Source organism: Cheilinus undulatus, linkage group 4, assembly GCF_018320785.1.
Source record: "Cheilinus undulatus linkage group 4, ASM1832078v1, whole genome shotgun sequence".
NCBI lineage: Eukaryota > Metazoa > Chordata > Actinopteri > Labriformes > Labridae > Cheilinus > Cheilinus undulatus.
Window position 1 is genome coordinate 18,277,519 of NC_054868.1, and position 22,281 is coordinate 18,299,799.

General features: G+C 39.2%; 1 protein-coding gene across 3 annotated transcripts in view; it reads left to right on the forward strand.

Annotated features, from left to right (window-relative positions):
- The window catches only part of gnav1 (guanine nucleotide binding protein (G protein) alpha v1), a 42,148-nt gene that overhangs the window by 16,659 nt on the left and 3,208 nt on the right, over positions 1-22,281 (forward strand). For all 3 annotated transcript variants that reach the window (XR_005991838.1, XM_041786111.1, XM_041786110.1), the window contains 4 exons: positions 4,838-4,966; positions 15,109-15,238; positions 15,411-15,482; positions 20,397-20,484. Coding sequence is in view for 2 of the 3 variants with exons in the window: in XM_041786111.1 (XP_041642045.1) it covers positions 4,838-4,966; positions 15,109-15,238; positions 15,411-15,482; positions 20,397-20,484 (419 nt within the window). In the remaining variant the exon portion in view is untranslated. The remainder of the gene's footprint in view (positions 1-4,837; positions 4,967-15,108; positions 15,239-15,410; positions 15,483-20,396; positions 20,485-22,281) is intronic.

The window sequence follows — 22,281 nt, forward strand, 5'->3', positions numbered from 1 at the left end:
TTCAAATTATAATGCACAACAGAGTTTCAAACTAATCATTTGTTGAATATGCAGCATTAGGAGGTCTTATTTACTGAAATCAAAAGCTATTTCAATCAAAACATCTTAACAGTCAAAATTATATGTTAACATAGGGCCCCTTCTTTGATACCACCCTCACAATTCTTACATCCATTGAACTTGTGAGTTTTTGAAGAGTTTCTGCTTGAATTTCTTTGCAAGACGTCAGAATAGCTTCCCAGAGCTGTTGTTTTGATGTGAACCACCTCCCATCCCCATAGATCTTTTGCTTGAGGATGCTCCAAAGGTTCTCAATAGGGTTGAGGTCAGGGGAGGATGGGGGCCACACAGAGGTATTCTTTGCAGCACGAGATGGTGCATTGTCATGCATGAAGATAATTTTGCGGTGGAAGGCACGGTTCTTCTTTTTGTACCATGAAAGAAAGCGGTCTGTCAAAAACTCTATATACTTTGTCCAGGTCATTTTCACACTTTCAGGGATCCTAAAGGAGCCTGCCAGCTCTCTCCCTATGATTCCAGCCCATAACATGACTGCCACCCCCTTTCTGACATTGCAGCCTTGTTGGGACATGATGGCCATCAGCCAACCATCCACTACTCCAAGGTTGCACGGCACCCATCAGTAAACAAGACTGCTTGAAAATTAGTCTTCATTTATTTCTGGGCCCACTGCACCCGTTTCTGCATGTGAGCATTGATTAGGGGTGGCTGAATAGTAGGTTTATGCATGACTGCAAGCCTCTGGAGGATCCTACACCTTTAAGTTCATGGTACTCCAGATGCACCAGCAGTTTCAAATACCTGTTTGCTGCTTTGTAGTGACATTTTAGCATCTGCTCTCTTAATCCAATATATTTGTTTGGCAGAAACCTTTGTCATTATGCCTTTATCTGTGTATGAGACATACAGAGCTAAATATCACCGATATAAGATCAGAGCAGAAGCTCTGTGCATGAAGAAGTGGTGCACATACACACATTTTGACAGCATAATTTTAAATAAGTTAAGTAAAATAAAGCCAATTTTACACATAAGCTGAAATTAAATGAAAATGAAGCACTATTTCTAATCTGTATGTGCCAAAACTTTTACTATCTCCTATGTTACTTTTATTTTTTCGATCAGGAAAAGGCACACAAAAAGCCGTAAAGACCTTAAAAAAATCACAGTTACCACCCTAAATATCAGAGATGCTGATTCACACGGTATTAGAATTACCTGCGTACCTTGTGTGCTGAAATATAGTTGGTAATTTTCCCAGGAATTTTTACTCTGCAAATTACAGACATTGTCGATTCAAACAGGATTAAAAACACAGACGTCCTGTGCGATTATTACAAATTACCAGAGGTGCCCAGAGGCAATACTAATCCTGTGCGAATAGGAAATTAGAAGGATCAGTTATTAAGTAGAGAGAGGATGAAGAGTAAAATAAAAAAATTGCTGAGGGGATGGCGTGTGTGATGCATAAGTACGGCAGAGGTGATCCCACCAGGAGGCCGTCTGTTCTCATCCTCTATCCCGATGAGAGGCCTCCACTGTGGGTTATCTACACCGACAGGCTCCCTGGTTCCCACTGAGAATCACCGTACATCACCCTCACCTCTGCTCGAACACACATATGCACACACAAACAAACCTTCGACACGCACACACTCTGAGTAGTGCTTCTGTTTCTGTGAGGACCCTCATTGGCAGAACAAGTCTCCAGACTCTTAATTAGGGGAGGTTCCACATAATTACAGCTAGAGTTTTCATTTGTTTTTCTTACGAGTCATAACCGGACTCTGAGATAAAGTATTTTCTGTAGAAATCTGGAAATATGGCAAGAATCCACTGAAAGAAAAAACAGCTTCTTTTTTTTCCAAAGATTTTCTTTCAGGCCCCTGTTGCCTTTATTTTATAGGACATCTGAAGAGAGAGGAAATGTAGGGAGAGAGACGGGAAAGACTTGGCTCAAGAATGGAGAGCTCAGAGAGCTACGGCTTTAGTAACGCTGTGCTGGAGTCAACGGCCCAAACGGGCAGTGCTCAGGACCACCACAGGCAACCACAACACTATAGCCTGCTTCAGGGGATTTTGGAGAGGAAGAATCCTCCACCTCTAAAGATCGCTCTGAGGCAGCAGTTCTGCAGGACTCTGTGTTACTTTCTAGCAAGGGCACGTCACTGTCACTCCCGCCTCAGGGAAAACCCTGTCCTTTTCCTCTCCCTCCTCTCAGAACCAAACTGCTCACTTTCTGTGCATTTTTTGAATTACTGAAGTGGACGCAGTCAGCTTTGAGCTGGGTGTTAACTTACACTTTAATAAAAATGTTGAAGTTTCAACCTTATATGGAGCAATACATGTGACAGATGAAGAGACCTGAAAAAGCAAACATATTTAGATAGCATGTCATTATATAACAGGACATGATTTGTGATGGTACACACCTCTCTGTAGAAGGCCTCACAGCTGATAATGCGTATCAGTGCAAAAACCGAGCTATGGGGATGCACCGATCCACTTTTTTTCAGTTCCAATCAGATTCCGATAAATATGTGCCGATACTGATTCAGATATACGTGTGTGTGTGTGTATATATATGTTTTATTATTTTTTATTTTTTACAATTATTATTATTGTTGTTGGTATAATGTGTGAGGTTACATGAGGCTGTATTAAACCACCCAGCTCCTCTTATTAAAAAGCAAAAAAAAATTATTGAATTTAAATGTGTTCCAAACAAATTTATTTGAACTACTGAAAAATAAATATCAACATTATCCAAAAAAACAACAACTGAGTTTAAGTTATTAACAACAATGCTTACCCTAAATATCATAACTCAAGTAGGGATTTACTAGTCGGTTAAACTAATTACATATCATTTTTTATGAACACGGGCTTGAAATCCCTGTCTATAATGCTCTTTAATGAACCTCCCGCCACTAGAGACCCCTGTACCTTAATAGCTGCAGCCTTCCTCTCTGACCCTTTACTGGATATAAACAATGAGAAGCTCGGCAGTGGCTAAGCAGTTAGTGTATAGTAGGAAGACCACGGTACGACGGTTTTCCAAAGTAGTAAATGGAAATAAAGTGGTATGTGGGCTGTCAAGGGTTAAGCTCACGTATGACTACTCACCTGAAGTGAAAAGAGACCAAATATCAAAGCACGATATTAATCTGCAAAGAGGAACAAAGGCGGGCGGCGCTATCTTTCAATGCTAGCCACGCTGTAGAGAGTATTATCAGGCTAACGTCACACCCACTCTTCTTTGTGTTCTCTCATCTTTAGACTAGTTTTGACTATTCTAAATATAGATTTATGTTTAATTGACTAGGTAGTTATACCGCTAAGAACATCCTTACTAATACTAGCTCAGTTACACACAGACTGTCTCGTGTTAGACTCCGGTGTGTTCATGGTCTACCGCAAACTGTAGGATGGATTTGGATCGGTGCCGTCAGTCAGATATCCGATCTGTTAATTACGTCCATATCGGACCTGATAACAATATTGGATCAGATCAGTCCCATCCCTACTGTGGGGTCAAAAGAACTGCCTGCAGAACTCAGAGACAGAATTGTTGCAAGACACAGGTCTGAGGAAGGTTCCCAAAAGCCTGGTGGCCTCCATAATTCTTAAATGGAAGAAGTTTGGCACAACCATGAAGAGCTGGTCACCCAGTCAAACTGAGCAATCGATGGAGAAGGGCCTTAGTAGGAGTGGTGACCAAGAAACTGATGGTCACTCTGACTGGTTTCCAGAGATCCTATGTGTAAAGATGGGACAAAGTTTCAGAAGGAAAACCACTGCATCTCTCCTATGATATGGACTCATGGCAGAGTGTCTAGACAGAGGCCTTTCAGTGCAAACACATGTAAGCCTGTTTGGAGTTTGCAAAAAAACTCCATGTAAAAGCCAAAGGGGGCAATTGAGCTCTGTTGTGCCAGCATAAGCCCCGCCCCAGGTTATAATTGATTAGTAACACACTTTTCTGCTTTTTCTCCATCTGATTATTTTGGCACATTATGTGGTTCTTTTTTGTTTTATTGATGATAAAACTATCCAAACCATACAGACCATTTGGTTACAGATGATGCCTCCTTCTAGCTTGATGAGTTCAGGTGCTTTCACCAAAGAGCTGTGAGGAAGCCTTTGCCTAGTGTATCCCGACAGACCTCACAGGGATTGTCCAAAATGAGTTTTTACCTCTCTTCCTTTCAAGTATCTTAAAACCACTAAATACATCCTTCAAAAGAATAAAGATTAACCTGATGAGTTTCTTTTATGCAAAAATGGTCTAAAGAGAATGAAAATCAAAGCATTGCTTCTGCACGGTGCAGCATCCTATAGGCAGGCTGTAGTTTTTCTTAGCAGCAGGATGTTTTACACTGTCCAGGAAACTGATTCAGGATGACTGCGAGAGAATGTCACAGAGAGACTGCGGTGTGTGTTCTGAGAGAGATCACATCTCCCTGTCCACACACACGATACAGTCGATCAGTCTGTTTTAATAATGAACCTGTGTTTGAAAGCTTAACCTCAGTGTATTACTGTGGTAAACCAGTAAAAATGAATTTAATTAGAATTCATCGTGATGAACAGCTGCTCCCCTAGGGCTTCAGCCTTATCACTACACACCCAACTTGCAGCCTGGCAGCTGACACAACTTCAACACATGCATATTGGACACATTTTCACACTCAGTACTCAAAACCTGATTTTGTACTCGTTTGATCTCAAGTTTGTCTGCAGGTTCCTCATAATTTTTCTCTGTTTTTTCCCTATTTCTCCTCCTGTCTGTGTCATTCTACCTCCTCTCCCATAGTTTTTTTGAGAACATGACCCGCATCACATCTCCAGACTACGTGCCCACAGAGACGGATGTTCTACGTGTACGGCTGAGGACGACAGGTGTGATAGAGACCCAGTTCAACGTCAACCACCTCATTTTCAGGTAGCCACTTTTCACAATATATACTTCAATACTTCATACAAGAGAAAGAGGATGTTTATGATCACTGACTCACTTAGAGCTGCTGCAAGGTAGGCAATCCACTGTCTCACCAACTTAGTTCGCTTCTCTTATCTTTGTCGACATGTGTGATAGGGCCAAGATGAGAGATGGAGATTTGCATCTTCATTCAATAAGTCAATAAGGCACCTATCAGCTGATTTTACGCTCATCTCCTGGCTGCACACACACACACACACTGAAAATTCTTATCAGTGAAGCAGCAGAGGGCAGGTATCTGAGTGCTGTAGGCTGATGTCAGATCAACATATTCACCTCTAATCAATGAGCTGCTGTCACATAATACCAACTTTTTTATCATCTTCTAGTGGCTGAACTCATTTCCTGAAGCTGCCAATGGGCATGACAGGCTGATGTTAATGAACGGGATTTCTCTGCAGCCTGACTCATGGCACAGTAAACCAACATCAAAGATGACACTAAAAGCTCATAATATGAATAAAATATTAAATGTGTGTAGGCAGTGCTTAGCTCAGTTTGAGTGCTTATACACTATATGGACAAAAGTTTTTGGCTGCCTGACTATTACACCAACACGGACTGAAATGATTCAAATTCATGTACTCTATGTAGCTGCCCCCTTTTGCAGCTAAAACAGCTTCCACTCTTCTTAGGGGTCTTCTGGAGTATTTCTGTGGGAATTTGTGCCCATTCATTCTGTAGAGCATTTGTGACTATAGTGATGGTTTCTAGCATGATATCTGTTTTTAAATGATGAAAGTGTATAGTTATATTTTGGCAATATTTACTTAAAAAGTCAAGTATCTGTATTATTAGAGATGTACATTTTTGCCAATTTTTACAGCATATACACGCCCCTAAAAAGTATTGGAACAGTGAGGCCAATTCCTTTATTTTTGTTGTAGACTGAAAACACTTGGGTTTAACACAAAAAGATGAATATGAGATAAAGAGATCAACATTTCAGCTTTTTTAGAAGTTGCCATCTTCTGAGTTGTTTTTCAGATCCAGATGTAAATACCTAGAAATAGTAGGAGAAATTTTGGTCTCTTGTCTTATGTTCATCTTTTGATGTCAAACCCAGATGTTTTCATTCTACAGCAAAAATAAAGGAATTGGCCTCACTGTTCCAATACTTTTGGAGGGGAGTGTATGCCAGTCGGGCAAAATGTACAACTGTAGGTGGTTTCCCAAAGTGCCACACACTCAAGGGAGCCATCTGTGAACTCTTAAAGAAGTCCCAAACGTGAGGCAACTACCAGACTTCCCTGCTGGTGTCTCAGCTCTGCTTGACCCATTTGCTCTAGGCACAAAAGACACTTGGTGTTTTTTTTACAGTTAAAAAAAGGTGTGCATATGTCAGTATTGGCTAAAATGAGTTTAAAAATATAAGCCCATTGGATACGAGCCAAAATCTGATATCTTGCATCCCAAAAATACATGTTTCATATAAACACAGAACTTACCATGGCTTTAATTTGTTTGAAATGCTTGATAATGCAGCGTAAATGTACTTGAAAAGTGTTTGGAAAAGGCGTTTGAACACTAGAACCCTTTTGTAAAAGTTTCTCAAGATAGTCCTTCTTGATGTGAGGGTAACTTGTTCAATCCCACAGAAACGTAGTGGTGTAATGTGGTGCATCATTCCAATGCACAGCCACAGGATAGTCCCTATCATACCCTATCTTATTGTGCTACACTGCAAATAAACACAAGTGTGCAGGAGTTTTTTGAGTTTTTTCTTACGTATGTTAGCAAACAAACAATAAAGGATGATGATGGGGTTGTCATTAGTTCTGCAGGTTTTTTTTTTTTTCATTAAGCCAAGTATGGGACTCATTTTGACTTAATATGCTTCTTATTGGCCTTTTAAAAATGATTAAAGTTGTCACAGTAATCCTGAGGAGAAAAACTAAACTGCAATTTCAGAGCATTTGTGGTCTGTAGAAGAGAAACTAAAAAGTCATTTTGAGTGTTGGCTCGTAATTCAACATGAAGGATTGATTATGGGTGATTTTCCACTGTTTGCTTTTAATTGAAGGCTAATGTGTGGTGCAGGGTTAATGAGGACGTTTGCAGGCAGCACAGTACAAATATCGTTGTGCTTGTCTGTGTCAGTGTCCGTCCACAGTGTATCCATCATATCAAGAAAATCTAATTCCTTTCTTCCTTTTTCTCAATAATGTGTACCTGAGGAGCCACAATAAAAACAACCTGCCCTTCCTGTGTGCTCCACATCACATCTCACATGGAATTATACCAATAAAGCACATAAACTCAGTTTTTCATAAGGTTTCTGTTTAGCATATAAACACTGGAGAGAGTCAGTTTGTCAGCAGATTACTTCAGTCTGGTGTCATATCTAAATTCTTCTTGTACATCTCCCAATGTAACAAACGTGTTTTTGTGTCTAATTCTCACACATTTGATGTGAAGTATTTCAAAAGAGGGAAACATCACACCACAAAATCTCATTATAATCATATATGTATGGACTTTGCAGATAAATGCTGCATTTTCCCCACAGTTTTACCGTTTGCGTCACTGTTGAGTCATTACTCGTTTTTGCTTTTTAATTTGTTTGTGTCCGAGGTTTTTCTGTAAGACATTGTGACAATGACGTCACCGGGCGACAGTGCCAGATCTAAAGAGGCGAGGGTGAGTCCCAGGTGGTTTGCAGGATGAAGCCCACCCTCCCATCTCTCATACACTCTCTCTTATCTGCAGAAATTCTGGATCATAATGCAGTTAGGATAATTGACACAAGGCACCTTGAGACTGCCATGTGTGCAGGTTCATGTTTGTGAAATGGAGAGATCAGGCCTTTGGGGTTGATGAAGAGCTTTGCATAAGTTGATTTATGACTTTAGACTAAGCAACAAAATGGATATGAAAGGGATTTAGAAGAGCTGTGCCGAAAGCAAGCACACAATTGATGTTTCAGACAGAGCACGAATATCCACCATAGAAGCTGGAGGCAACACAAATAGCTAACATAGGGTGTTAAGCCAGGAGCCTTAAAATGCTATGTCAAAGAGTTGTTTGTACTCTTTACCAGGAAAATATGCAGCATTGTCCTAGGGCAGCATTATCCTAGTCAACTGGTTACTGTGGGGCATTTCAAATAATTATTGCTGAATTTCTTGTGCTCTGATTGCACTTGTTTTACCTGACTTTAATGTGCCCTTTCTGATTGATATGATGTATTTTTACTTGCTAATGTACAATATGTCTTTTAAATATGTTTGATGTCATGCATTTTCATTATTTTCATGCTCGACGTCATTGTAAATGAGGGCTTGCCCTCAATGATTTTCGAGTTTAAATGAAAATTGAAAAAAAAAGTATAACTGTAATTTTTATTAGGGTTGTCCCTGATTTTTTAATATTGAACATCTACTGATACCAAGTCCCGATCCGATACTCGTAATTACCTAGATTTGAGTTTCAGTTTTTTTTGTTTGCAAAAAAAACTGAAGTAAACTGAATAACTACTAGATATCTCAAACTTATTCGATTTAACTTAGTTCAGTCAATATTGTTGTAAAAAACATAGAATCACATTTCTGCTCAGTATCGTGTAATAGCTCTGTTTCACTTTAATTATTTGTAAAAAAAAAAAAAGGAAGTTACTTTTTCACTTAGTGCAGTGTTTGATTTAAAGCAGACAATCAAAAATCCACTTTAAAGTGGTCAAAACAGCTGACAGACCTGAAAAGTAAAAAAAAGTGAACTCAAATAACCTCAGTTTGACTTAGAGGTGGTGAAAGCCTAGCCAGTAGTCACAATAACATTAATTCAATAAATGAATTTGAAATATTATAAATCCGCTTAGAAGTGGTAATTGGACTTGACTATACTAGTCACAACAAAAACAGAACTCAAAAAATGAATTAAAAACATCCTAACTCCACTTTAAAGTGGTGTAAACAGTTTAATTTGAATAGGATCAAAACATATAAATCCTACAGGTTCAAAACAACAATCCCTTTTAAAATGTAGCAGCGTAATCTGTTACATGAACCAAAACATTATCATTACAATAAAACCGAAATGTCAAATAAAATACAAGGCACTCTTGTTATTACAGTGCAGTTTCTAAAGTGAAACAAGCTACTACATCACTTTTTCCTCCCTCACTTTCATTTCTTTACCGACTATTACTTTAAAATGAAGTGTGCTTCCCCCATCCTCGATTGCCTGCTTTACATGCTCTGCTGTGTGCTGAAGATTGATTGGTAAAGCTTTGTTTTTCGGCTCAGTTCCCTCTTCACCCATATGGTACAGTGCCTGCAAAACTGCTGTCACTGCACCAATCTGTCAGTCTCACGGTTCATTCTACCCTCACTTGTGAACAAGACCCAGAGATACTTGAACTCCTTCACCTGGGGCAAAAACTTTCTCCTCAACCGGAGGGGACACCCGACAATTGTCTGGTAGAGGACTAACCTACATAATACATTTACAAAATACTTTCATCCTAAGCAGAATTATTGGTGTTGTTCCAGTGACGTATTTATACCTAAAATACCACACTGCACTAAGAGCAGAGGTTTTAGAAAGCAGTGAGGCGATACAGCGATGGAGATTTCTGCTCTGACTTGTTTTGTAAATTTTGAGGCTGCACTTGTAGCTAACACAGTGTGAAACGGTCTCATTTATTTGTTCATACTTGAGATTTCTCCTCTGAGCCTGCATCTGCTGCTTCATGCTTTCACTGCTTTCAGTAAGAAATATTTCATTTTGAACTTTACAGTTTTTTTGTAACGGTGGAGGATGTGTTTCAATCCAATAACGTTTCCTATCAACCATAAATAAGGAATCAAACTTTCATGGCTTTAAATTAGGGATGCACAATATAGTATCTTTGCCAATAGATAAAATGACGATATTTACGAATTTATTTTAACCTATACTGATATTTAAATGTGTTTCAGAACTTAAACTTAAGTCCTTAAACACATTTTAAAGCCAAAGGACAAATTTGAGTTCTTTAAATTTTAAGAGTGAACAAAGAAAAATATTTCTATGTCTGCGTACCTCTGTTGGTCCAGCCTTAAAATCCATAAACTTATTGAAACACACAGCAGACATTTGCAGCCAATATAGGCTGATATTAACAGCTAATACACGGGCAGAAATGTTGATATATGCTGATATCATAAATAACTTTTCAATAATAATCTTTTAATCTAATAAAAATATCTATATCTCTCTACTCATGATGTAGGTTTTCTCTAATTACAATCCTTCACATCCAGAATGTTTTTCTATAAACATACATTTTGAAACCTGTAGGGGGTTTTGAGGGGGTTTGGAAGCTAATATAAGCTTCCCATAAGTACTATAAAGAAAAAACCTTTAAAAACTTCCATTTAAAGCATTGGTGGCCTAATTTTTTTCATTGAAGAGTTGGAATATTTCATTTGAAAAGAACAAAAAGAAAGAAATTCAGAAAAAGTTTTATTCTTGATAAATTATCTTGGTTTCATTATATTTATAAATGAGCAGTAGACAGGGTTGTAGTCCTTCATCAAAGCATTATCTCTTCTGTGTGTGTGAGTGTATGCAAGTGAGAATTATGTGTGTGGAGGAGCGTGACGTCTGGAAACGTTACACCCAGCCTACTTTGCATACAGATGTCCTGTTTGACCATTGGCCCCTATTTGTAACCAGGGTCTGGGTCTTTTCCTGCATCGTTAACATAAAGAGGTCTGATAATTACAATTATACAAGGCGAATGAATTCATACACTCAAGAAAGTCAGAGCTTGTGAGATGAAGACTGAAGACAAGGTGTTATAGGTAAAAACAAAGTCCTCAATACAGCCGTGTTCAAAGTGTTCAGCATACTGCATTTGCAGTCTGAATAGTTTGTTTGCAGATGACGTTGTGAACTCCCCTTGTGGAGCAAGAGGTGATTTTTACGTAGAGAAATGCTGTCAAAGAGGCCAAGTTTTGAGCTGTTAATGACTATGCAAATTGTTCAAAGCGTAAAAATATAAAAATTCTTAATTCTTAAGCTACTTTGTGTCCTGAAAGTAGTGAAATATTCTGGCAATTTTTTTTTTTTTTTTCTAAGAAGTGTTTTTTTTTTAACTCACAGAGAAACAGCAGTAGGCAGGAATGAATAAAGTCTCTGTCTAAAGCAGTGTTACTCAACCCTGCTAAACAAAAGAGCCAAATTGTTACCTCCACCAAGGAGGTTATGTGATCGGCAGAGTTTGTTAGTCAGTTTGTTAGTTTGTTTGTCAGTTTGGAATGTCTGAAATGGCATAAGGAAGAACTGATCAGATTTTGGGAGTGATCCGGATCACTGTCTGGATCCAGGAATTTTTTAAAGGATTCTTTACTATTGGGAGATAAGGCTAATGGCAGAGGTCTGCGCTCTCTGAGTGCTTTTCTAGTTGAAAAATACATTTGCAAGGGCCACAATGTAAGTGGTCAAAAATGTGACATAAAAATAAGTGAAAGGTGCCATAAATGGTCAAAATGCGGCAAAAAAAAGTGGCAAAATTGGGTTTAAAGGGGCAAAGTAGGCATAAAGTGGAAAAAAGGCCAGAAAGTGGCAAATCCATCTTGCAAAGCTCCCATCTGAACCATTTGGGCCTGGTTGGAAAGTGACAGGACCAATCAGCGATGAGGGGCAGTACTTTCTGGCATGGCAGAGTCATGATGTAGAAAGAAAAGAAAAAAGAGTGAAAACATCTTGTCTGATATGAAAAGGTTTCAGTGCCATTCCCCGCTCTTGTTTTAATAAAGAAATGTTGTCCATTCCTGAATAAACTGCCACCATACTATAGCTACATCAAAGCTAATTGCTACAACGGTGCAATTGCTACCACCTTTCAGTAAATAAACCCCATCTATAGCTACAGCCTCGTTCTCCTGAAATGACCCTGATTGGTCTGGTCTGTTCTCACACCTGTCACAATCATTACAGATTGAGATTAGCAAGATGGATCTAACTGATGATGGGCATGGAATCTGGCCAATCCATCTATTTTGCAAAGTTAACGCATTATTGAAACTACTTTATTTATTTAAAAAAAAAAGTTTAACCAGCTGTGTTTATGTGACCAGTCTGATGTTTGGCTGACAGTTTCTGCTTATGGAAAGTCCTGATGTTAGCACACTGTCAGCATAGTCTTGCCTAAAGGCCTTTATTTTAATGCTACCATAGCAAAGCTGTTAACAACTAGCCCTATCCTGCTTTAAAGTTCTCACTCATGTCACAAGTTTGATCTAAGGCCAAGTCTTGTCGTGATACATACCTGTGCATGGTTCTTTCTGATTTAATGTAGTATTTTTTCAGTTTTTATCATTTGTATCCTTTCCGCTGTTGAAAATGACATCTGAAAGCTTGCAGTGCAGAAGCAGCAGGAGGAGTCTGCTGTCGCTGTTCACCTGTGTCAGCACTTGTAAAGCAGCAGTTTATCACCAGTCAGGTAGCTATGAGGGAAGCAAGCACATGTGCCTGTGAGTATGTTTGTGTAATGAAGCATCAGCTTTACTAACACAGTCAGTGCAGTTCTTCCATTTCCACAGAAAATTTCCACTGGAAAAGGCATCTTTGCTGTTTGTTTCCCGCTCTGTGAGTGTGTTTCCACATGTTTATTTTCCCTCTCAGTAAAGAATTGCATTACCTCCACGGATGCTCAGATGGGAGCTAGAAGGTGTCACAGCTGGTTTTAAAAAATTGGCAAAATATGAGGGTTCAGTGTTTTCCTCTGTTTGATTCTCTGCACTTCTCTGTTTTGTTTTTCTCTCATCGTTTTCGTAGAGCATTGACCTTTACGCTCTTTGTGCTGTCGTGTTGTGATTGTCTCAGGGAAAATGTTGTGATTGTCTCGGGGAAAATTGAGAAAAGGTTTCCTGGGTTTGCTGGGATGCTGTGTGTAAGTGCAATCCCATATTTTAGGAGTATGTGACCTTATCTAAAACTAACAATCTGTTATTGATCAGCCACCTTACAGTAGGCTGTACCATCAGTATGCAAGGTCATGAACACATACACGTAGACAGCTGCATGCTTCTCTGCTGGAGATTGAATCCTGATAAAGAACATGTCAGTCACAATGAGATTTCATTTCACACACTACACTTGACACACACACTAGCACATACAATATATATCTGTATAAACAGATTCGTAAACCTCCTCTTGGTCTTCCTCTAGGGCTGGGTTTATCTCACAGCCTCACAATACAAGACATGTCCCAACACAGAGGCTAAGATGTGTGTATCACGATACAGGTTGATTTTGGATAATAAACATGTATTATGATGAACTCACTGCAGCAGCTGTACTTTATTGTAGAGAATAACAACAATGCAAAAGTTCAAGGATCCTGCGTTTTCAGAAACCTCAGACACATCAACCAAAGCATTGCACTGCCTTTTGCACGTTTTTTAAGCTGTGCAAATGGAAATGGATCCACAGAGCAAGTGCAAAGGGGAAACCATGCAAACTGCTCTCAAAATGCATGCAAACTGCTCAGCTGTTTAAATGCTGTTTAAATGTACATAAATGAGGATTTAGGAGGAGGGGTATTCAAAATTTGCTCCCCTCACATGCAAATAAGCCTCATTAGAAAAAAAATGAACTTTTATAGGCATTGAATATGGTGCAGTCTAACGTCAAATGAAACCATGTATTAAATTGGCTCTATTTCTTTCTTCCTCTTTGTTTCTCCTTTTCCACCTCAGTCAGAGATCCAGTAGGTAAATTAAAAAATAGATCTTATTTATAATCACTGAGCTATGAATAAATGCAAGTACATAGCAACTTAAAAACACCCTCTCTGTTTGTCATACTACAATAATAATCTGGTTTCACTTTGCTATAAGTCCACTTGTATCTGCATAAATGTCTTTTTGCTTTACATCTATAGACTGTAAAACAGCTCCAAAGTTTCTGTAATGAACTGACAAGTTGGGATTAAATACTATGCTCATGATCTCCTGATCCCACCGAAGTTGAGGGGGATTTTGACTTTACAGCTTCATTCAGTAGTGGATATGACAGCACAAACTGGCCCAGTGACGTGAGCCTAGCTGCTGTTGCTAAGTGCTAATTAGCCAGATTTCTTGTCATGTGTGGATAATGATTGGTGTTGCTGCAGTATTTTACCTTGTTTTTTGTACAGCTTGTATATTGTATGACTCATGTCCAATAATAGATAATAATAGACAGTCTTTCTCATCTGTTGTTTTGAACTGTACTGTTGTTTTGGTCTGAGGCGTGTGCTGCATCAAGCAGTTCACATCTGCTGCCTTTTTGGTTAAGTGCACCATAGTGATTGTCCATCCGTCAATTTTCTGTACCACTTACTCCGTTCTGGGTTGCGGGGGGCTGGAGCCTATCCCAGCTGTCATTGGGCGAGAGGCAGGGTACACCCTGGACTAGTCGCCAGTCAATCGCTAAGAGGACATATAGAGACAGACAACCAGGCACGCTCACATTCACACCTATGGGCAAGTTAGAGTCACCAATTAACCTAATGAGCATGTTTTTGGTGCTGGAAGGAAGCTGGAGTACCCGGGGAGAACCCACGCGTGTACAGGGAGAACATGCAAACTGACCGGGAAGTGAACCAGCGACCTTCTTGCTGTGAGGCAACAGCGCTAACCCCTGCACCGTCGTGCTGCCCACCCATAGTGATTGTGTATTTAAAAACCGCTATCCCAGCATTTGCAGTGATATCTATTCTGTAACACCTGTATCAATGCATGTATCTGCAAGGAGCATGTGATGATATATAGCCTTAAGCTATCAATTATCTTCGACTGCAGATCTACTCTACAGACAAACACATTTTGTTTAGCTCCCACCAGAATCTCCATACTTAAGGGTTGCTCTGTGTTGTCTGCATGTCTTAGGACTCAAAAATCAGTTTAGAAATCCATTTCAACTGTCATGTATTAAAAAGGTGGAAATACTGGGGTCATGGTTTGATTTTAAGCAGCTAAGAACTCGGCAGTATGGAAGAAAGAAAAAGAAACAAAAGTAACAAAAATTCTACCATTTTTCTTGAATGTTTGAGTTTTTTTTTCTCATTGTAAGTAATATTTTCCTGTTGTTGTTTTCATTTATGTGTGTAGGATGTACGATGTTGGAGGCCAGAGAACTGAGCGGAGGAAGTGGATTGGTTGCTTTGAGGAAGTCAGGGCGGTGCTGTTTGTCGTGTCGCTCAGTGACTATGACATGACACTGGCAGAAGACGCCTCTGTGGTACAGCAAGCACGCAAGCTGACACACGAATGTTCACCCTACCCAGTTAAAGACAGCATTTGTGAAATTTTAGCCAATCCCTCAGATGAAACTAAGATTGTTAACACATCCAAGTGTCTGCTCTTCTGCACCTCTGCAGATGTCTAATGTTGTATTTCTCTTCTGTCTGCAGAACCGTCTTCAGGAGAGTTTAAAACTCTTCTCTTCTATCTGCAACAACGTTTTCTTCCGCAGCACATCAATGGTGAGATTTTCATCAGTCACCTGTTTCCTCTACCACAGGAGGAACACACTCTAACACATGAAAACATCAAAACAAGTGTTGGTGATATTTTTCAGAAAACTCTATAAGTTAAAATAATCAACAGTGTTGGTGTGTCACTTGGCTGGTATTTTGTCAAGCTGCACGAAAGCTTTTATTTTAAAGCTTGCTGCTTACACATAGCCCAGAGCACACATATTCAAGACTAAACAACCCTGTTCAATGCAGACTTGCCACAAGCTACCTTAGTGTGAGATGATGAAATCTGGCTATGTAGAAGACACAAATTTTTATGTTATCAACCCCGTTTCAAGAAAAAACATGGTCTAGCTGCAATCTCAATCAATAGCACTACATTACCCACAATCCTAAAGTGTCACAGCTGCATCTCTGTTTTTTCCCCCCTTTACATTTGAAACTTCAATGTTCTGCCCACTTCTGCTGCTACTAGTGAATTTAACTATCCTTTTTCACAAGAGACAGTTTAAAAAGGGGAAAAGAAAAATATGATCATGTAGAAGACATGAGTCCATATATTATCCACTTTACTGTTAGAAAAACATGGTTTATTCTTAATTCTTCTGCAATCTGTCCGGCACTGCTGTTACTAGTGAATTTAATTAGCTTTCAGCGAAACACAGTTTAAAAGGGGGAAACAATGTGGCGCGCTGGTAGCAGAGTGGTTAAGGTATGCACCATGTACGCGGGCAGCCCGGGTTTGCCTCCGGCCTGAGGCCCTTTGCCGCATGTCTCTCCCACACTCTCGTCACATTTCCAGGTCTATCCACTGTCATCCTCTATCTAGTAAAGGCACGAAAAGGCCCAAAAACAAACCTACAAAAAAAAAAGGGGGAAACAATGAATTATGGAAGAGGTGGAAAGTAACTATTTTTTTCTTAAATTTCTTTGATTTTGAGTATTTTTTGTGTACATGTATTTTTTGAGTACTTCTTAAAATCAGTACATTTTACTTTTATTTAAGTATGTTTTAACCAGAGCAACTGTAGTTTTACTTGAGTAAATAGTCCTGTATGTTTTCTACCTTTTGACCATACTGTGATTTTAAAGCGGGGGGATGTGTGGGCAGTTTCCCATCATGCCCTCAGGCAGAGTGTTTAGTTTTGTTTGGATGTTTCCTGTTGTACAGTGATCCCTGATGGTTTTTTTTCTTTTGGTTATGTTTCAATGAGATTGTTGTTGTTTTTGATGTGAGACACATTTACACCATGAGTGAAGTTATTCACTGAGTTAGAATACCAACTTATGACTTTAGGGGCTCCTAATGGACACATAACAGCTCTGTCAAAGTGTAAAAGATAAAATACTTTAAAATTATGTTGTGTGGACTAATTTAGATAATTTAAAGTGTTAAATTAAGCTTTACAGGAGTTTAATCAACATTGGCAGTTTTGCTGTGTATTTTACTTTATTATAGAGGTGTTTAACCTGGCACGCATCCATCTGGTAAACCACCATAGACAGTGTTTGAGGAAGGTCAGAGCCTTTAAAAAAACTCAGGGGGTGATTGGATAAACGTACTGTCTGTCATATCTTTACGGGCCAATAAGAGCAACAAAACACGTGATGTAGCCGCTACCGAGCTGCGCCCCTACCGAAGGAGTTAACTCAGAGAACTGCATAATGCGATCCATGGCGACTATAGACATGTCAGTACACGATGTTTGTCATTTTTGAAAAGAAAACAACTCAATGCTGTTCTTTGTTCTTCTCTTAACGAAGAAATGTCATCAAGTTCTGATAAAACGTATGTTTTAGCAGCATCCACGCTAATCTCTTCTGCCATAATTGTACCGGCCTCTTGTTGCTGCTTGCTTACGTCACAGCTCCGCCGCGCCTCAATGTACTGTCCCTCATCACCGACTGGTCCTGTCACTTTCTAACCGGGTCACATAAAAGCAAAAAAAGGAGCACCCTCCAAGCACAAAAACTTTTTTAAAAGGTGCTAGACAAAATACTTACTAGAGTTAGTGTTGTCACAATGCTGAGGAAGACTAAATCGAAACGCGTCCGTTGTGCCTTGCTGCCTTGAATAAAAACCACTATAAAGGACATTTTGAGTGCTGACACTTCTCTAACTTTCTAACTGGGCCCAATCTGTTCAGACAGGAGCTTTGCAAGATGGATTTACCAGTGAGAAACATGGAAACAGGCGAATCCATCTGCTTTGCAAGGTTAAGAGGTGTTACTTCACCTAAAAACCTGGTAGCTAAGAGCTAATCTCTTGTTTTTCTAGCCATTAAGGAACAATCATATTTTTCTGTGCAACTCCTCAGTAGCTACTCAGTACTTAAAAATAAACTTTTTCTTACTGAATACTTTTGCTTTTGTTTGAGTAGATTTATAAACCAGTAATTTTAATTGTACTTATGTAAATTCTAACCAGGGTAATTGTATATTTACTTGGATTACAACAGCTGTGCACTTTTTCCATCTCTGATGTACTATAATGTAGAAGACACAAGCAAGTTTATCATTGACTTTGTTTAAGAAGGACACGTTTATTCACAATCTCAGGTGGCAGCCCTTCATTACCTACAATCCTACACTGTCACAGCAAGGTCTCTGATTGGTGGAACTCAAATTTTGGCTGTTGGCTGATATCAGTGAAGTTAACAGTCATGATAAAAGTGTGTGGTTATGTTGAGCTCTGTGGTGGTGACAGATGGCACCAGCACAACCAGTAGAATTAAAAAAAAAAAAAATCTGTTTCAGCAGACAGATTCAACCTGTAGAGAGCAGTTACTATGCAAGTTGGGTAGAGGCACATATTAAGGCAGCTGGAGGTTTTTCTGCAGTTTACCTGTCAAGCAATGGAGGGGTGGGGGATGGGGAAATATCACAGGGCTAGCAGGAAAGCTATTTTTCTACTGCCTTGTATAAATTCAAAGGGGGCTGAAAAATAATGGAAAAGGGAAATGTATAATATGCTAGGGCTTTAGTTGTCAACCTTTAACCTTTTTGATCTTTTTGTTTCTTGTTTAAGATTTTTGATGCCATTAAACAGACAACAGATGAATGTTTGCCTTGAGTTCGTGCTTCACTAATAAAACAGATTCATTGAACGAGTTGTCATCAGCAGGTTCATAATGAACACTTCTGCTTGTTGCACAAACAGGGAAGTACTGCTGTTCTTTTCTGTCTTTTTCTTGTTTAACTGATATATTTACATTTATTTTACATTTCTATGATAACCACCACCTGCAGTGGCAGAAGCTTAGTGTTTGAACCATTTCCCTCACTTTAATGCTTTATTTTGACATGTTTTCTTTCAAAACTCAAACACTTCCATGATGAGTTAAGATAAATCCAATCCCCAAGGCCTGTTCCTCAATTTGTACGAAGGTTATGTTCTGCTAACTATTTAAGATAAGGGATTTGATGCACTTGTGTGATGCATCAGCGCCCTGTACTAAGATCAAGCTCAAATTGTGAATTCTGACAGGTATGACAGCAACGATCTGCATCATCAGAAGCCAGAAAACAAAGTTCAGCTTCAGGGGTGGAACCATAGCTCGGCTGGACAGAGTGCCTAGATGAGAAGGGGAGACACAAGCAAAATGTCTCTTTGTTCTTTATGACACCATGAGACAAGAAAAACACTAATGTGTTTGATGAATGCTGTTTCCACACACACAAACAGGGCCCAGCCTCGGCCCTTTGTCCCCCCGTCCTCTGTCATTCGTAATTAAACAGCGAGTTGTAATTAGGCTGAGCTTTGGCGAGGTGACACTTTCCCCTCTCTGTGTTTTTCCATCCTCATTTCCGGTAAATGATCATATTAAAACAAGCACGTAACGAGCTTGTTCAATTTATTCCACTTAACTCTGCATTTGAAGCTATCCTAAAACACAAGTCACTGCATGATGACGTGCCAACTTTCACTCACTCCTGCACGCTGGTTTGAACTTAAGCGAGCATTTAACAAGAAAAAACTTCAGTTCTGACCACACCAAGGCACTGTGAAAGTTAGTGACAAAGTCTTTAAGATTATGAACATTTTGAAATTGGTGTTTGATCAATGAAAACATCACCAAAACAAGGAAGATATTAAAGATACAAACAAAAACGACCTTTTATTAAAAAACTCATGAAGACTTCCATTCATGGTTTCATTAGAGCCAAATGGGTGTTTCAGTGTTTAGTGTGTGATGTGTTTATGAGCGAGGTAGTGTGTGGGCTCGCACATTAACATGGCTAACAGGCTCATTAAACAAAAGTGTTTAATGATACCTTTTAAACGTGGGAGGGAGATTTGTAACCTCCACCTCAGTTAACTCTAATTACACACCTAGACGTTAGTCAGGATCTGGTTCACTGAAAATCTGCTCTACCTCAATCCGCTTCTGTTATTATCAGTGTTATTATCCGGGTATGTTTTCTGGATGGGGGTCTGTTTTTGAGCTCAGAAGCGGCTGGAACAGAGAGAACTTGCGTGCAGTTTAAATTGGTTGACTAAGTATGCGTAAAACATGAAGGCAGCAGGACAAGAGAATTAGATTGAAAGAAGACGTATCTGAGCTTGTTGAGTGTCGACACTGGTGACAACATGGGTGATTAATCACACTGATGTGTAAGGCAAGTCTATTGATCCCCCATGATCGTCATCAGCACAGCCATTGATTTGAACATTTTATGTACTGTAAATATCTATAAAGTGACAGTAACTGAAACTGTGTTGGCTCTGATGTAATGGTTTCATTGTTAATTTTTTCATTTATCATTGCATTTCAGGTGGGAATCTCTAAATCAAATCAGCATTTTCTGTTTTCTCCTGATTTTCAGAATTGATTTTCCCTTTCCACTTGAGAAGAAGGCCTTTGACTTGTAGTGAGCTTCTTCTGTTTCACTAATTGTCTTTGTTTGTGTTTATTGCAGATTTTGTTCATGAACAAGATAGACCTTTTTCAGGACAAGATATTACACTCTGGCCGACACCTGAGGTTCTACCTGGCACAGTTTAAAGGTAGGACTGTCTCATTCATTCTGTCTCATATATTTAACTTCCTAGTTTGTGACATTGATGTGACTGCTGCAATGTTCAAAAGACTATAATCATTCATCAGTTAAACTGAACTCATGACCGCTTTACTACACCTTCTGATAAATCTGATCCATGAAATAAGCTCTGCCATAAAGTCTACATCTAGACATGATTAATTTCAGTTTTGATTGACACGGTCAAAGACTCATCAGTTTAACAATATATTTTTAACGAGGTGATAATTTATGCTGCTGCTTCACTGCACCAGCAGTTCTGCTAGGAATTATTGGCCTCATAAAAAGACCTCACATTAGGCCCCCCCAGCACGGCCCTAAAAAACCCTGCTCAATGCACTTTGACTAACACATGGCATTCAGTAAAGACAGTTTTGAATACTTCAAGATAGAGGAGTGTTGCCTATGTTTTGGTTCAGTTTGGACAGCTGGCAGGAGTAAGGAAAAACTGACAAAAATATTGGTGACTAGGACTTCTATTTTTATTGCATTGGCATCAAACATGTTTTCTGTACAGTATGATTTTTAATAAAATCAAAGTTCATAATAACGATATTTCAACAATTATTTATTTTCTAAAAAACAAAAAAACATTAAAAGAAAAAGAAAATTTACCCCTAATGTAGGAGAAACTAATTAAATTTTGGAGGTCAGAGGTCAAAGTCACTGGCCCAAATCTTCATCCCTCATGCTGTGAGGAATTTTCTTCAAACCTTGCACAATTGTCCACTCAGACTGGGGTTGGTTATCATTTGGGTTTTTTTACAATATTGGTGCAAAATTAATAGATGTTTTACCCTTTTACTGATTTTATAAATCATTCATGGTCAATATAATAAAAATAATAATAATTTCAAAGTGCAAACAGATTTCTACAAAGTAATGTCTACTGAACAAAAAAATATGTAATGTAAAATAAGAGACTGCATGAAGATATACCCACTTTAAAGTGACTGACCTCAATGAAAAGAGGCCCATCTCATTGGTGCTAGTAGTCTCACTCAATGAAATGTGTCTCACGTGGTTGTAGTATAAAGAAACCTGGGCCTGGAAGGTCCAGTCACTGGTTAATCAGTATTCCTGGCTACCATTACACCACATTAAACATAAATCTGAAATCTCAACTAGAGTTAAATTAGAATATTACATAAGATCAATATAAAAAGGATGTTTTAAACAGAAATGTCAGTCTTCTGAGAAGTATGTTCATGTCTATGCCTTCAGTACTCGGTTGGGCCTCCTTTTGCATGAATTACTGCATCAGTGCGGCATGGCATGGAGGCGATCAGCCTGTGGCACTGTTCAGGTGTAATGGAACCCAGCTTGCTTTGATAGTAGCCTTTAGGTCATCTGTATTGTTGGGTCTAGTGTCTCTCATCTTCCTCTTGATAATACCCCATAGATTCTCTATGGGGTTCAGGTCAGGCCAGTTTGGTGGCCAGTCAAGCACAGTAACACCATGGTCATTGAACCAGCTTTTGGTACCTTTGGCAGTGTGGGCGGGTGCCAAGTCCTGCTGGAAAAGGAAATCAGCATCTCCATGAAGCTTGTCAGCAGAAGGAAGCACTGACTGGAGAGCTCACTGAAAATGAAAGAGTCCGCATTAAAGCACTTCATGATGCTGGATGGTCTTTGAGACAAATATGACAGGTGGTCTAATAAATTTGTTAAGCACTGTACCTGTATGTTTGGCACACATCAAACACTACACATCACCACAAACACATCATTCCCACTGTAAAGCATGGTGCTGGCAGCATCATGC